Source organism: Chaetodon auriga, chromosome 3 (assembly GCF_051107435.1).
Source record: "Chaetodon auriga isolate fChaAug3 chromosome 3, fChaAug3.hap1, whole genome shotgun sequence".
In the NCBI taxonomy this organism is placed as follows: Eukaryota; Metazoa; Chordata; class Actinopteri; order Chaetodontiformes; family Chaetodontidae; genus Chaetodon; species Chaetodon auriga.
The window spans coordinates 20001624-20017385 of NC_135076.1; the positions used below are offsets into that span (position 1 = coordinate 20001624).

At 41.6% G+C, this 15762-nt stretch overlaps 1 protein-coding gene across 2 annotated transcripts in view; it reads left to right on the forward strand.

Moving 5' to 3' along the window:
• Positions 1-15017, forward strand: part of LOC143318080 (guanine nucleotide-binding protein G(q) subunit alpha) — a 32593-nt gene extending 17576 nt beyond the window's left edge. The window contains exons 2-7 of one of the 2 annotated variants that reach the window (XM_076726039.1): positions 196-380; positions 1092-1246; positions 1855-1983; positions 5866-5995; positions 9362-9515; positions 10058-15017. In XM_076726039.1, coding sequence (XP_076582154.1) covers positions 196-380; positions 1092-1246; positions 1855-1983; positions 5866-5995; positions 9362-9515; positions 10058-10248 — 944 coding nt within the window. In that variant the 3' untranslated portion in view covers positions 10249-15017. Of the gene's footprint in view, positions 1-195; positions 381-1091; positions 1247-1854; positions 1984-2508; positions 2638-5865; positions 5996-9361; positions 9516-10057 lie in introns of both variants that reach the window. The other variant, XM_076726038.1, reaches the window with a different exon arrangement.
• Positions 15018-15762: the final 745 nt, after the last annotated feature.

Here is a 15762-nt window from a genome sequence, read left to right on the forward strand (position 1 = left end):
TCCTAATTTTTCTCCATTTATCTGCGCACAAGAATCATGGCCATGCCTCATTTTTCTTTTCTTTCCAGTTGTTGTAGGAGACTCTAACTTTCTGTTTGTCATCTGGGTTTTTTCACAGTTTCAGCACTTTCACGTCTCCATTTATGATGCTGTTTCAGGTGCTGGCTAACCTCCTGTGTCTTGTCTTCCTTAAAGGTACTGGAGAGAGCGGCAAGAGCACCTTCATCAAGCAGATGAGAATAATCCATGGGTCAGGCTACACAGATGAGGATAAGAAAGGCTTCACCAAACTGGTCTACCAGAACATCTTCACCTCAATGCAGGCCATGATCCGTGCAACTGAGACCCTCAAAATCCCGTTCAAGTATGAACAGAACAAGGTGTGTACAAGGATGAACATGATAATGATTTAGTTACACTTGCTCGTTTGTTGGGACATACTTTGCTGAGCATCTACTGAGATAATGAAACATGACTCTTTACGAATTCCTAAACTGAATTACTGAAATGGTTTAAGACTCTGAAAGCGTTGCTGAATCATCTCTCTATGAATAATGGGATCCTACACAAACGCATCATTTTCTGTGAGTTCTCATTCAATCTCCTAATGAAATGTCTGGCCACTGTTGTCCCCATGGCCAGTAATCCGTGTGCTTGATTGCTCAGTCCAATGCTCATGTGCAGTTAATCCCATGCACATTCAAGTAGATCATAAATCTGCCAGTAGGGTGAGATGTAAAGTAAAATAAACTGCTCTTCCAAAGTGAACTGTCGCTCTAACAACTTATCACTATAACTGAATCCAGGCCACATTCTAGAAAGGTGTAGTTTAAAAGTGGGGACATGTTTGTGGAATGTATTCTTTCAGGAATATAACACTACAGAGGTGGTGAACATGGCCAATGCAGATGGATGTGATATTACCCAAAATTGAAAAAGTCATAATTTACCAAGAACCAACCTGTCACCACCCTTGAAAGTTGGAGGTCATCTGAATTTCACTTTGAAATTGAATTTTGCATAAAATCCTTGGTTACTAGATTGACATGTTGATGTTAAAAATGTGGCTTTTGTTTTTTTTGTTCCCAAAGAATAATGCCCAGCTGGTGCGCGAGGTGGATGTGGAGAAGATTTCATCATTCGATCAGCCGTACATCTCCGCCATAAAGATGCTGTGGGCTGACCCTGGCATCCAGGAGGCCTATGATCGCAGGAGAGAGTACCAACTCTCTGACTCGACCAAATAGTACGTCTGTGATCTGTAAATCTACTTACGACTGATTATTTACTTTAAGCATACAAGTGGATAATTAGCATCACTGCGCAGCTCTGAAATATAATGCATTGTGATGAAAGTAGTAAATAAGTTTGCACAGCATTGACTGAATGAACTTGTAGATGATGTTAATAATGTTAATAGACCCTTTTCAGCAGTTTTCTACCTGTGTTAACATGCACTTCACTGGAGGAATGGAGGAGGGTTGAGACAGATGGGGAGAGTCGGGTAAAAGGAAGAAACGTTGGCAGGTTTATAAACGACTGCTAATAATATCAGGGCTAATTCCAACCTGCATTAATCCATTTCAGACTAATGTGACTCCTTTAAAAAGTTGAGGATTGGCAAAAAATGAACGCATTTGCAAAGATGTATTTGAGTATACTTAGTAGATTTTTTTATGAGCTACTGCTGGCTTTAAGCATAATTGTTTGAATGCTTTGTAACTGTATGTGTTGTTGACAGAAAGCAGTTTGCCTGTGTTCTTTGTGTATACATGTGCGTGTGGTCTCCTACTGTTGAGACTGGTGGTTTGTCTACATGTGCATCTCTGTCATATGTTCCCTCCCCTTCTGCAGTTACCTTAATGATTTAGAACGAATAGGATCACCGGGGTATGTGCCCACTCAGCAGGATGTGCTGCGGGTTCGAGTGCCCACCACCGGCATCATTGAGTACCCATTTGACCTGGAGAATATTATCTTCAGGTACTGGTGTCAAGTGCTGCCGATGGAAACCGCCGATGCCGCTATCTTCATCTACCCTGTGCTGCACAGCGGGGCTCGGCACTTTAAATCATCCCTGATGGCACACTCTCAAAGACTGGCCTCAACAAGAGGCTCCAAACCTCCTGTCAAGACTCGCTGGAAAGGCAGTCATTTTTACTTTCACCCAGGCAGTCAAAGTTGGCCTCTTGTGTGCTAAACCATCTTTTGCGAGTCAAGTTCCTGCTTTTCTTAAACCTTCACAGCGAGAACTTGGAGGGGAAGCAGAGTATGAAATTGAGGAATATTTTGTCTTTGGGAGCTGCCAACAAGGATGAAGCTAAATTTCTAAGAGAAAATATGGGGGTAGAGGTACAAAACGTCGCCTAATCCCCTCATAACTCTTGGGAATGGTTTTCTGTGGTTACTGATCCACTTGCTTTTGGAGGGGGTGTGCTGTATCTGCTGTTATGCTTCACTTTCTCTTTCCGCCCTCTCTCTGTCTTTTGTTGTCCTTCCTGTCTCTAGCTATCTAAGTGATCTGGATCGTATTGCTGAATCGTCCTATCTGCCAACCCAACAGGACGTGCTTAGGGTTCGAATCCCAACCACTGGGATCATAGAATACCCTTTCGACTTGCAAAGCATCATTTTCAGGTAGAAGAAGAACTACATTACATTTACTAACCCCACTTTCCCCCCTCATATTGGTCTGTTTTCATTTAAAATCTAAAAGGCCACCTTAAGTCACCTGCAACATGCTTTACGTCCGCATTTTGTCCAAATATGTTCGGTTTAATACTAAAGCAAACACTCCTTGAGCGACTACCTTGCCAGAAATATGAAAGAAGACCAAATGTTGTGTCTGTTTATGGTGCAACCAAACAAACGAAAAACAACTGTTTTCATTAAGAACTAATAAACCAATGTTGTTTTCATTTCATCACGATATCAGGTAACACGTTACCACCAGCAATTAAGCATTCGGCAGCTCTTGGTGATGTCAACCCTTCAATGATATTAAACACAGGGGACAAGAACTCAAAACACTGTCGTCAAATCCAGTATGAAGAGAAATATATTTATTCAGTGCCATTTCATTGGCCATCAACCTCCCATTTACTCACTTTTTAACCAGTTAGAGGTTTAGCTTGTATTGCGTTTGCATAAACTTAATATAGCTTGGACACTGTAAAGAGAGTGAACAGTAAACTGTGACGCTGCTATCAACGAGATAAGATTGTGCTAGATTACATGCACAGAGGCAGTCAGGGCGGGAATGGCCACTATTAAGAAACTACCAAATAAAGAGGCAGTTGGTGAATGTAAACGCAATGAATGGCTGTTGCAGAAAAGTGCAAATAGTATCAAAGATGGGGTTTCAGATTTCATGAAAGTCTTCAGGGTTAAAACTTTGAGCAATTTTTCAAGCAGAAGTAGCACCTAAATTCCAAGGTGTTTCTCTGGGACCGGAATTTAGTTGTTTTTGTGTCATTTGATAATAAACTGGCTATCTTTGGGTTGGTTTTGCATTGTTGGAACAAGCAATTTGATGACATTGTCTTGGGGATATTGTGTTTTTTACTATACCAATAGTTAATCAGCAGAATAATTGATAATGAAAGTAATTGTAGAAGATACAGGTAGAAACCTGTCTCTGCAGTCTGTAATTTGGCACGATAAAAACAGACCCAGATGAAAGAGTAGTTGTAAGATTAAGTTGTGTAATTAGTAATGCTTCTGTACACTAAGATGTTTTCCATGTTCAGGAACTGAAAGACTCAAAAAGGCAGTGTTTTTACATAATAGTCCTTCCTAGTTATTCTGCAGAGCACATGGAGCCTCCAGGACTTGGCACAAAGAGAGTCTTAGGACCCGCCACCAATACGTAGAGCAGCTTCCCTTCCTCCTTTTGCAAAAAAAAAAAAAAGAGAGAAGATGAGGAGATAGAGATGGACCCAGGGAACAAGAGCGATTACAGAAGAGTGCAAATCGATAGGAAGCCATCATGTCAGCCCCCTCCTACGCTTGGCAAGGCTAGAAATAACTCAGCTTGCAATGAGGTTGTGCTGAAGAGGTTCCCAGCAGCCCTGCTGCAGCTAGCAGATAGGCTGCTGATGGTGAATCACCGCATGCTCTCAATGACATCAGTTTTTTGTTAACAGACCGAAAATACAAATATGAAGTGGGAATAAATGTGAGGTGTCAGGTTTCATTGGAAGGAGAGCGTGATTGTTGAGGTTCCTGAATTTAGGGATTTATGAGAATGTCTTGTTATATTCCTGTGATTAAACATGGAGGATACTTGATGCAGGATGAGTTCCACAGCCTGAAACTCATGTATAGTAATAAGCACATGTGGGATTACACTGCCTCAGCTTGCAGTTGCAACAAGGAAGCCTTTCATAGACAAACGTCTCCATTAGGCTTGCTTCCATCTCTTTTAATTGGCTTTTGAAGTCACAGAAAATGTCATTTTACTTGGCTTATCCAACATAGGAGAGCTTATCGTACTAAGTAGGTCACTCATACTTGCTAAAGGAAAAAAAGGAGGTCGTCTGATACGAAGGAGTTTTATTTTAGGCTGGCTCTTCTGGAGGACTTCATTTATCAATGCCGTCCCTCTTTCTGGCAGACGCACTGACTGAACTCACCTTTGTGATGTGTGATCAAAATTTCACGGTCCAGCTTTTGGATATTGGGTATTGTTTTACACTTGGATTGGAGACTTCAGCTGACGTAACTGATGAGTACAGTTGGAGTTCGTCTGAACAGCAGTTTAAATGGACATAAACCAGTGTTTGTCCTTCCTGCCCCTCTTCCGTTTTCATGTGGCAGCATTTGCTCAGTCTTGTTTAATTCACTTCCCTGGACTCAGATTTGCTATGGCAGAAACAAAAAACAGTTTATCCAAGAGTCGATCCATGTTTCATACCCCAGAATCACAATATAATGCCGTACAAGCCCATCTTTCAGATTTCTCATCTTCAGTATTTCTTCCTTGATTTCCCAATATTCTTTTTCCCTCCTCTCTTTTCCTTCAACCACTCCCTCTACCTGTTTCTCCTCTCCCTTACATGCACTCTAGCACCTTTTATGGACACTTCTAAACAAGGAAATATTGTGTACTACTTTCCCTCTCCTGCATGGACTCTCCTGCATCTCCTTTGCAGAGAAGGGAGACAAGGATGTCATTGTTTGTACACACATACACTTCCTTGTAGTTATTTTGGTTCACCATAGGGAAGGCTTGCTCTGTCCACTCCTCACGCTGCAGAGTCTCAGTTCACGTTTCCTCTGTTTATATTGTCAGTGCCAAAGGGGTGTCGAGCTTGAACTACACTAGACTTATTATATATTGAGTTGAAGAAATAGTAATGGTCAGGCTGTCCACACTGATTGGATACTGGATACAAAGCTTAGTGGAAATCAAAGTGAGTAATTAGGCCACAGTTAAAAAGCTGAATGACTCTTTGCACTGATAAATTCTCTACTTGAAAATCATATTCTTCAGATCTGTGGCTGGTGGCTTGTACTCAGCTGAGTCACTTCAGGGTTTCCTCTGGGGCCTCTGTTCCAAAATCATTTAAATTAAATATAATACACTATTATTTTCTGGACATGTGCAATATAATTTTCTGTGGTTCAAGTTTTATTTGATTGACACCCGTGGTAGTTCCAAAGATTTGACAAAAGTTTAATCTTTGAGATCGTGATTGAAATGCATGCTTCCCTATGAACCACAAATTGTAAGGTTGAGCAACTAAACGATGAGGATCAGACGAGCGATAGATTCAGAGCTAATTGCGATTTCCTCTCTTTTATGCAATTCTTTCTGCCCACTGTTTGGTGGCCCTTCATCTCACTCCATCATGGTCCAATCAGGATGGTGGATGTAGGGGGCCAGAGGTCAGAGAGGAGGAAGTGGATCCACTGCTTTGAGAACGTCACCTCCATCATGTTTCTGGTGGCGCTCAGCGAGTACGACCAGGTCCTGGTGGAGTCCGACAACGAGGTGAGACACAGGAATGATTTATATTAACACACACATCATTTTGTCATACTATATTCATAATTGTGCTTCAAGTATTGTTATTTTTAGTAGAATTTATTTTGCTTCCACAGCCTGAATTTAGCTTGTTAAACAGCCTGTTGAATATCCCACATCTTGAAAGGGATGTTAAAACTAAAGCTATTTGGTTTCCTTATTTATCGTTCTAAAACACAGAGCTGTTTGTCAAAATGCTAGTTGTAGTCCATTTATGCTACTCACAAAGCACAAATTCTATAAATGGATGAATAAAAAAATCATGAAAATAAACAATTTTTTGTGGCGGAGTGCGGAGGATGAGTTGAGGAGTCTCACAGCCTGAGGGAAGGAGCTGCTCTGTAGTCTGGTGGTGCGGAAGCAGATACTTTTGTATAGCTTGCCAGAAGGCGTTAGGGTGAACAGGATGTTGTCTTCGAGTTTCCTTTGGGCTCTGCTCAGGTACCTCACCTCTCCAATATCACTGATGCTCTGTAGATGGGTACCAATGATGTTCTGGGTGGTTTTCATCACCCGCTTCAGAGCCCCCCTGTGCTGGCCGTGCACATGCATTTCTGGTCAGGATGCTTTTTGCTCCTCAGTAAACGTTAACCAGAACTTGGCACAGGAATTTTGGCTTCTTAAGTTTCCTGAAATACAGCTTTCTTTACCAGGGTTGAAATGTGAGACGACCAGCTTCTTTGTGATGCTGATCTTAAATCTGTTCACCTGCTCCACCTCAGCTTTACTGATGTAGACAGGGGTGTGTGTCTTTGCCTCCTTTTTTTTCTGAAATCAGCAATCAGCGCCTTTGTTGTATTGATGTTAAGCAGTCGCTTGTTCTCTGTGTAGCACTCTGTGAGATGGTTGATTTCCCACCAATGTGAATTCTCTGCATTGTTTGAAATCTGGCCGGTTAAGTTTCACTCGTCGATACATTTGTTTTGACAATGAATCAAATCTGTAATGTGAGAGGTGTCACTTAGAACTGTAGGGTTTGGCACTTCCACGTTGACATTCGTTCTTCAGTCCCACAGTTTGCCGCTTGACACACACACGCACAAACTCATGATCATTGATAAATCTCTCACAGCAGACAGAGAAGAGACCTTCTATCTCTTTACTCCACAGATACAGTATTTTGATTGTCCGTGTCGTCGGCTCTGACTCTCCTTGGCTCAGATAGAATTATTGCTAATAAAGCTAATGTGATCAGCCACTGCATGCCCTCTGCTCCGCTGCTGACAATAAAGCCTTTCTCTGACCTGATCATATGACAGCTGGGTTTCATAAACCAGAAACAGCTGCCATCTTGACTCACTATATCTGCTGTACATCGCCACAGCTTCATGGCCAACAGTTTACTGGGGTCGATGTTTGTCCACTTTGACACCAGTCTGTTAACTGCGCACATATTCTGTACTGTGTCTTCACTGGGCCTGTTCGGGTGTGGGGCCTTATTGAACACACAGACAGGAATATGTTTTCATCAGCAGGTTGCTCTTTATTTGCTTTTCCTGCTTGTAATGTGTACATGGCCACAGGTAATACGCCACACTAGACAATTTTGGTGCTATTATTGAGCTCTGTTCCTAAACGGTCGACGGCTGCGACGAGGCAGGCCAGCGCTTAGCCACCACGGTCTGCAGAGATTATCCTGTTGTGTTGACAGGCCCGAGATGGAGACTTTGACCCTTCAGACCCGTCAGAGCCTGACGAGATTGTTTTCAAACATCTTTGATTTCATCGGGTCAAGTCTGGCCAGGATCATGTTATGACTTGCCAAGACTAAACTGTGGGAGTGATGCTGGCAAGAAATTTAGATCAGAAAGAGGAATAAGAGTCATGTTTGACAGTAGCTCTTAGCTTTTGCTAGTTTACACGAGTACGTTTCCAACTCCACTACCTCCACTGTTCACGTTTGCTGGGCAGTGCCTGGGTCAGTTAACATAACAGGGAAAATCTCATGTCATTTTTTTCGGTTGTTTTGACAACCTTGAGTGTTCCCTGGCTGTTTCTCATCCGTTACTACAGTACCCTTTATTCACCGTAAAAGCTGCTTTCCAGCTGCTGCTCCATGATGACATCCAGCTTCAGTTCAACTCTATTAGCAAACTGATGTTTTGTCTCAGAAAAAGCACTTCTCAAATCTAAACACACAGTGTCCAAATGTAACCTAACAGTGACTTCTTTGAACATTCATGACGGGTCAGATGAAACAGTGAGTGCACTGGCTTTGCTAACCGCCTGTTGATCACAGCTAAGCTATGCTAGCGATGTTTGCAACCATGTAATAAGAGAAAGTAATGTTATTGTAGTTTCAGGTAAATATACACTTAGTAACAGGCATCTGACTGAATGTTGGCCCAAAAACTTTGAGAGATAATCCTGAAACTTAAATGTGTACTTTGTAAGATTGACATTAAGAGTAGCATGTGTGCATAGGCCCCGATAAAACCTTGATTCCGAAGAAGTAGCACCATACAAAAGTTTACCAAGGTCTCAGACCGTAGTTAGCTCGTTTTGGTTATGACTTGATCACAGTCATTGTTAGGAAAGGTCAAGTGATGCAAATGTCAAAGCTTTAACAATACTCTGTCTCCTCAAACCTTGTCCCAACAGTCAGCAGACTGTAAGCAGCTGCCGAGCACTCTGAAAAATAAAGTAATTGGTACCCACAAAGCAGGAGAAGCCTGTAAGAAAACCGTTTTCAGGTGACAGTGAAGGTCACAAATATGACCTTCAGTGTGCAAAGGAACATTTAAACAAGCCTGATGCATTTTGAAAACCAGTCCTGTGTACTAATGAAGTTAAAATAGAGCTTTTTGGCAGCAATGAGCAAAGGTATGTTTGGCAAAAAAGGTTCAGAATTTCATGAAAAGAACACCTCTCCAACTGTTAAGCACGGGGGTGGATTGATCATGCTTTGGGCTTGTGTTGCAGCCAGTGGCACAGGGAACATTTCACTGGTGGAGGAAGAACGGATTCAATGAAATACCAACAAATTCTGGAAGCAAACATCACACTCTGTTAAAAAGCTTAAACTGAAAAGAGGACGGCTTTTACAACAAGATAATGATTCAAAACACACCTCAAATTCCACAGTGGACTACCTGAAGAGGCACAAGCTGAAGGTTTTGCCGTGGCCTTCACGGTTCCCCGACCCAAACTTTAGCAAATTATCACGTTGTGTTTCATTTACGGTTTACACAGCAGGGGCCTGAAAAACCTGTTTAATAATTGCGTTCACAGTGAAGAGTGAGTCCAGCAGACTTGGAGAGGTCTATGTCCTAACCTTGTGTTTGTTGTCCGATGCCGTCTCTCTCTGTCTCTGTCCTCCCTGGCTCTTCTTAGAATCGTATGGAGGAGAGTAAAGCTCTGTTCAGGACCATCATCACATATCCTTGGTTCCAAAACTCCTCCGTCATCCTCTTCCTCAACAAGAAGGACCTGCTGGAGGAGAAGATCATGTATTCTCACCTGGTTGATTACTTCCCAGAGTTTGACGGTGATTTTCATCCTTGGCCTTCTGCTTTATCAGACATCTCAACCAGAATGTGAATGGGACACAGTCTGCCTGTCGATTTTGTTAGCTAGGCCTCAGAAGTGAATTCAGTTCCAGGATTTCTTTAAGTAACTTTATCACATATACGCTACACAGGTGAGAGGTTGAGCCGTAGGTCAAGCTCTTAAAGGCCCTTCACCGTTACAAATATCAAACTAGCTGCTTTTTATCTTAGCAGGCTGATTTTGTTTTTTATTTTTTCATTCTCCAACTTTATCAAGGCAAACACTTTTACTTTTTATTGTACACTGACACCCAGTGGTTATGATGCTGTACTACAGGGCAAACAAGTACATGACTGAACATGTTTAAACCAGTTAAACCAGTTACTTTTTGTTTGTGTAATAGAAATGCTCATGTTTCAATATTACTGAGAAATGCTGAAATTAATTAGTAATAAAATGGTTAAAAAAAAAAAAAGGAAGAAAGGTTCGAGGGTGCTCATACAATGCTCAGAAGAGGCTAATGGTCTGTTCTGCTCCCAGGTCCCCAGCGGGACGCCCAAGCGGGTCGGGAGTTCATCTTGAAGATGTTCGTGGACTTGAACCCAGACAGTGACAAGATCATCTACTCCCATTTCACATGCGCCACCGACACGGAGAACATCCGCTTCGTCTTTGCAGCCGTCAAAGACACCATTCTGCAGCTCAACCTCAAAGAGTACAACCTGGTGTGAAGAGAGAGAGAGAGAGAGAGAGAGAGCGAGACAGAGACCTGCAGAGTCCACTTCTAGAAACACACACACACACACACACACACACGTGCATGAAACATACGGCTGCTCAAAGAGTTAAGCATTGCCTCATACTTTACCAGACCAACACTATCCACGTTCTGTCCCTGCTGTCCGCTTAGCTCCTTGGTTGTTATTGGGTTTTTTTTTTTTTTTAAAGAATGGTTATCTGTTTTGTGGTTCTAATATTTGCTCCTCTTGTATGAACACACATGAAACACACAAATATAACACTCCCTCCATTTGTCCGCCTCTCTGGGGGGTTTGGTCTGCTCCGGGGCCCCTCTTGGCCCTCCTGTGGCCCTGGCTCACGTGTTTTTCTTTCTTTACACTACATTATGACCAGTGTTTGTGTGTTTGAGGTGGGCAGAGGGTCTTCTCTGGGTAAGCTTTTGGACACAGGGCTCTCTCCCCTTCTTATTGAACCCATGCATGCGATACACTACAGCATGAGTGCATGAGGCCAGGCTGCAGACTCTGGACTCTGCTCATCTCCGAAGGGTAACTAATTATGATGATGGGAATATATTATCAGGCAGTGCTGGGGTGCAGTGAGGTACTTGGTTCCCCTGTAAACCCCCCCCCCCCCCCAAAATCAGAGCACAGACGCTCTGTTGAATGTAAATAAAGTTTTCACGCTGCTCACCCAGAGTGAGGGCTTGACAGAGACGACGACATGTTCTCTGTAGACTTTAAAGTATTTTCATGTTCTTCTCTTGGTTCTATTATTACTGCTATTGTTCTCCAATTAGAGTTGAAGATGACTACTCAAAGGAACGCACCAGAAAGAATCACGACGTGTTCCTTTTACACTGCCCCTCATTTTAACGCGTCACCGTACTTCATGACCAATAAGAAACAACACTACAGGTTTTTACATACTGTATATCAACTCCCTGTAATTCTGTATCGCATTGCCAAATTAAAGCCACCTGCTTTTTCCTGTAAATATATTTACGTTGCCAGTATCCTGTTCATCTCTTCAGTGGTTCAGATACTAACATATTTGGAAAGTGGTATTACCAAAATCAAGTTTTCTCTGATTCTGATGGATCGTTCAGATGTCGATGGCATAACAACTCACTCTGTGTGGCATTTTTTTCATGTCGGCCTTTGTCTGAATCACACTTGTATTAGTACTGTGATTTATTTTCTTTGTTTCCTTTGATGGTGAGAATAATCCTCCTGTGCACAATGTGCGAGAGATGATACCAGATTAGTACAGTGCAATAGTCAGTTGTAGATGAGTAAAGCTGTTGCGCTGCCAGTTAACTTAAGTCACAAGTTGGTCTCCATCGTCCCTGTGGCTTCTCTCTCTAATCAACTTTGTTTTGCCATAATATTCGGCCAACATCTGATAAACTGTCACAGCAAGAGGGTAAATACTTCTTTTTTTGTACGTCTAATTTATCAATCAGATCTGCGTATTGTTGATACAGTAAATGAGACTTCCTCCCTAGTTTCAGCTCAAACGTTTTTCCAACCGAGGAGACAGGAGGAGATTTTATACTGCTGTAAAATATCAAAACTATTTTATGGACAAGTGTTCTATCTTTCTAATGATACTTCATATATTTAGTTGTTGCAGTTCTGTTTTGAAATGCTTGACAATGGACAACACTGTTTCCGTGTCAGGTTTGTGCTTTATGCAAATAGGAAAACGAAAACAGACAAAAAACTTAGTGGTTGAATATTTACTGTTCAAGGATGCTTGCATTTTTTTTTTTTTTGTAATTTTTGAGGATATGTGTTGGCTGTTGGTACCAATCCCATATCGTGTCTCTTGCCTGATAGTTGTTTAAATATTCCATTAAGCTGAAAGTTGATAGATGGCTATTTTTTGTCTTCACAATGTAATTCAGGTAAGTTTTCATAACTCTCTCATCACAAGGGCTACTACTAGCAGCTTTGATAGAAATGAAAGGACTCTGTGGTCGGCATGGAGCAAAAGGTGCAATTAATTAACGAGGGGGGCTATGAATGGAGAGTGTTGACATCCTGTTGAGGGTGATGGCTGCAGGTTCAGTGAGGGAGGAATGCAGCAGTCCACAGATGCCTACATGACATTCCTGAGGGAAGTCCACTGACTGGCTCTTTGTTTGCTATCTTTTTGCCTTTAGAGGAGGAGAATGGCTAACGTCAAACGAAGTGGGGTGTCCCAAGGAGCAGTTGCTCTTTTTTCTTTCTTTCTTTCTTTCTTTCTTTCTTTTTTTTTTAAGTGTCCTGACTGTTGCTCCAAACCATCCTCTTATGAATTATGTGCTGATCCTCTTGGCTTTTTTACTATGTGCTTGTGCATATGTGGCTTATCTTCTCATTGGTAGTGTTTCCATGTTTGACTTTGGCGATGTTGGAGTCAGGAAAAAAAAAAAGGGAGTGCTTGGGACACTTTGACCTTTTTGTGCACTTTGAAAGAGCTGGAAGGGTCAGATTAAACATCAAAGAAAGCACAGATCCCTTCGTACTCCCTGTGTTTATCAGAAATTGTTTGGCAAAAGCTTTAGAAGTCAAATTTTCTTTAGATTTTCTACAGAAAAGCAGCATGATCTGTGAGTTGTAGGGGATTTTACTCATCCTGTGTATTACCGAGCCTTGATTTTCACCACATGCATCCAGTGGGAGTAGTCTTCACACCTCTGGTGCAGATGTGTACCTTGTGTTGATTAAGCCTTTTATGACACTTCATGAAGAAGGGACGTGTAATTTTATGCTAAGTGCCACACTTTTTTCTGGAGTTGAAACAAGTCAAGTTCTTTTGGCTGTGATCTTGTTTTTCCAGCATGTAGTGGTAATGGGTTCATCTTTGGTGCTTCAGCCAATATTTAAAGGCCTTTTCTCGACCAGTTTGTCCCTTCTGCAGCGCGATGCTTTTCACACTCGCTCGCTAACAAGTTAACATTGTGGGCGCCACAATTTAGCTCATTTTTAATTTGGAAATTAAGAACTTGTGCATTTTAATATGTGGATGAATAAATTAAGACTTTACCTGAGTGTAGTTGGAAAGAAAGATTGTGTCCTGCTTCACTGCAGGGATAAATGGGCCTGTGTGTGTTTTTAAATGGTCAGCTTAGCTTTCAGCAGACACACTGACCTCCCTGAACTGAGGCTTCCATCCGAGGGTCAGGCGGGTGGTCTCTCACACTTCATGCTCGTGTAGGTGAGATGTTGCACAGCAGATGCACTTGAATGGGCTGCAGTGAGGACGATGAAGTAAATGAAGGTGACCAGGGACCAGTGTTGACACGATGGCGAGCTCTTTAAAAACACTGTTGTGTCAGTTTTCCTCATGCTGGACCTCATGCCTTGTCTGGTTAGCAGGTCACGGCTGCAGAACACAGGAGAAGTCACATGGCAACACTACCAGTGATCGGAGCCAACAACAGAGCTGGGGCCGTTACCTGAAGTCCTTTCCATTGATTCTGCATAGAATGCATTTAAGAGAAGGTTTTGTATGACAATCCAGTACAAAACGCCGTGCCAAACAACATCGATCAGCCACTGAAAAGATATCAAAAATGTATCATTTGTAGAAACCCGACCCAGATCTCTGTGTTAAAATGTTTAATCCACTTTTACATGATGGTTTCTTCTTTTTTTCCCCCCCAAATGAAGCTTGTGTGTCAAGCCTCAGTATTAACGTATTTATTGAGAGACCTGCAAAGTGAAGGTACTGAAACGGCCATTCTGATATGTTGGTGGTTATAACAGCAAGTGAGCGAACGAGTATGCTGTGTTTACATGTACGCCATTCTCCTCTCTCTGCACCCCCCCCCCCCCCCCCCCCATTTGACTGGACTGTGTATCTTTCCCTGGGTCGAAGGCACTGAAGCTGCACCACTGCAATGGGCCTGCATTCATGCAACTTAGACGTCCGTTCGAGCGCTCTTGTTGGTACTCTGAGGTGTGTGTGTGTGTGTGTGTGTGTGTGTGTGTGTGTGTGTGTGTGTGTGTGTGTGTGTGTGTATGTATGTATGTGTACACTTTTGATGGCTATTGCTAATGCTTGAGATCCATTCTGATTAGAGGGATGGATATACAGTGATATTAAAAGCTATCTTTGCATCTTTTTTTTTTTTTTTTTTTTGTTTCTTTTGTAAGGTTGACACACCTTAACACGTGTATTTAGGACCACTTAAGATGACAGACTTTTTTAAAAGAGTTCAAATAAACTTTGTGTAGTGGTGTACAAATTGAAAGTAATGTATTTTTGTTTGATTTTTTTTTTTCTTCTTTTTTTTTTTAAGTATACCAAATGTAAATTATGTACAATGAGTGTGCCAATCCCCTTTCTTTGTAAAGCCAGATTCTTAACAAGTGCCAATGTTGTGAAAAATCAGAGGGCCTGTGAATTTCATGGTCCAGTTTTTAAAACAAATAAACACTTAAGTATGTGATTAATTAATTACAAAAAGGACAATTTTATTCTATATTTAAGATTAATGATGAACTGCTGTTTTTAAGATAAATGTCATTTTAATTGCATGTGTTTGTCAGGTTGGGGAGGGAGTGGGTGGGTGAGATACTGTATTCATGCAAAGCCCTCATGAAAAGGGTCCTAATGGTTATTGATTTACAGTATTTTAGCCATATTTCTCTTTTGTATGTTTCATTTCAACCACTGTTGCCTGAACCTCATTCAAACATGAAAATGATTTTCATAGCCTTCTCCTTTAAATGTTTTAAATTGGAATAAAATATGTTCCTATACTCTCTTACTGCATCCTTGTACATTTTTGTCCATATTTCAGAATTGTTTTCTTGCATATTGTGATTAAAGGACTGTCCCCTTTTATGTCCACTATGACCAGCTGTGTATGCTTTAGATTACTGACCACCTGCCTTCGGCTGCTGGTTTCCATTCATTTCAGTACAATCTTAAGATAACACCAACAGCAGACAGACCTCTGTGACATTGAAATCAATTGCCTCTTGAAAGGTCGTATTTTACGATCTACAAGAAAAAGCATCTGACAAACAGCAGCATGCTTTGAAAAACGGCAGCTGTAATAAACACTGAACAGGTGCAGTTTGTATGAAATGGACACAAATACTGGTATGATCCTTCAGGATAGATGCAGGGATGACGAGAGGCCAGCAGTTCAGTTCCCTGTAGCAGCTCATGTTGTTATGTCTGTAGCCCTTGAAGGAGACACTGAAGTCTACCTGCCTGTAAATGAAAGTGAACTCCAATTACGCTGACATAGATACATCTGAAGCAACTTGAATCAGAAAAAAAAACTCTTAATTATTACTGCAAAGGTACATTTGCAGGTTCATCTGTGTGCAAAGTGCAGTTGCAACATACAGAAATGTGCAGACTGTAATGTCGAGAGGAACAGACAAACTACCTGATACCTTTTCATGCTAAATATGTTAAAGCGACGAAAATACATCTAAACAAAAAGGGGATTTAGTATTATTTACCACAGTTTCAGCAGCAAAGAGACTTGGAAACAT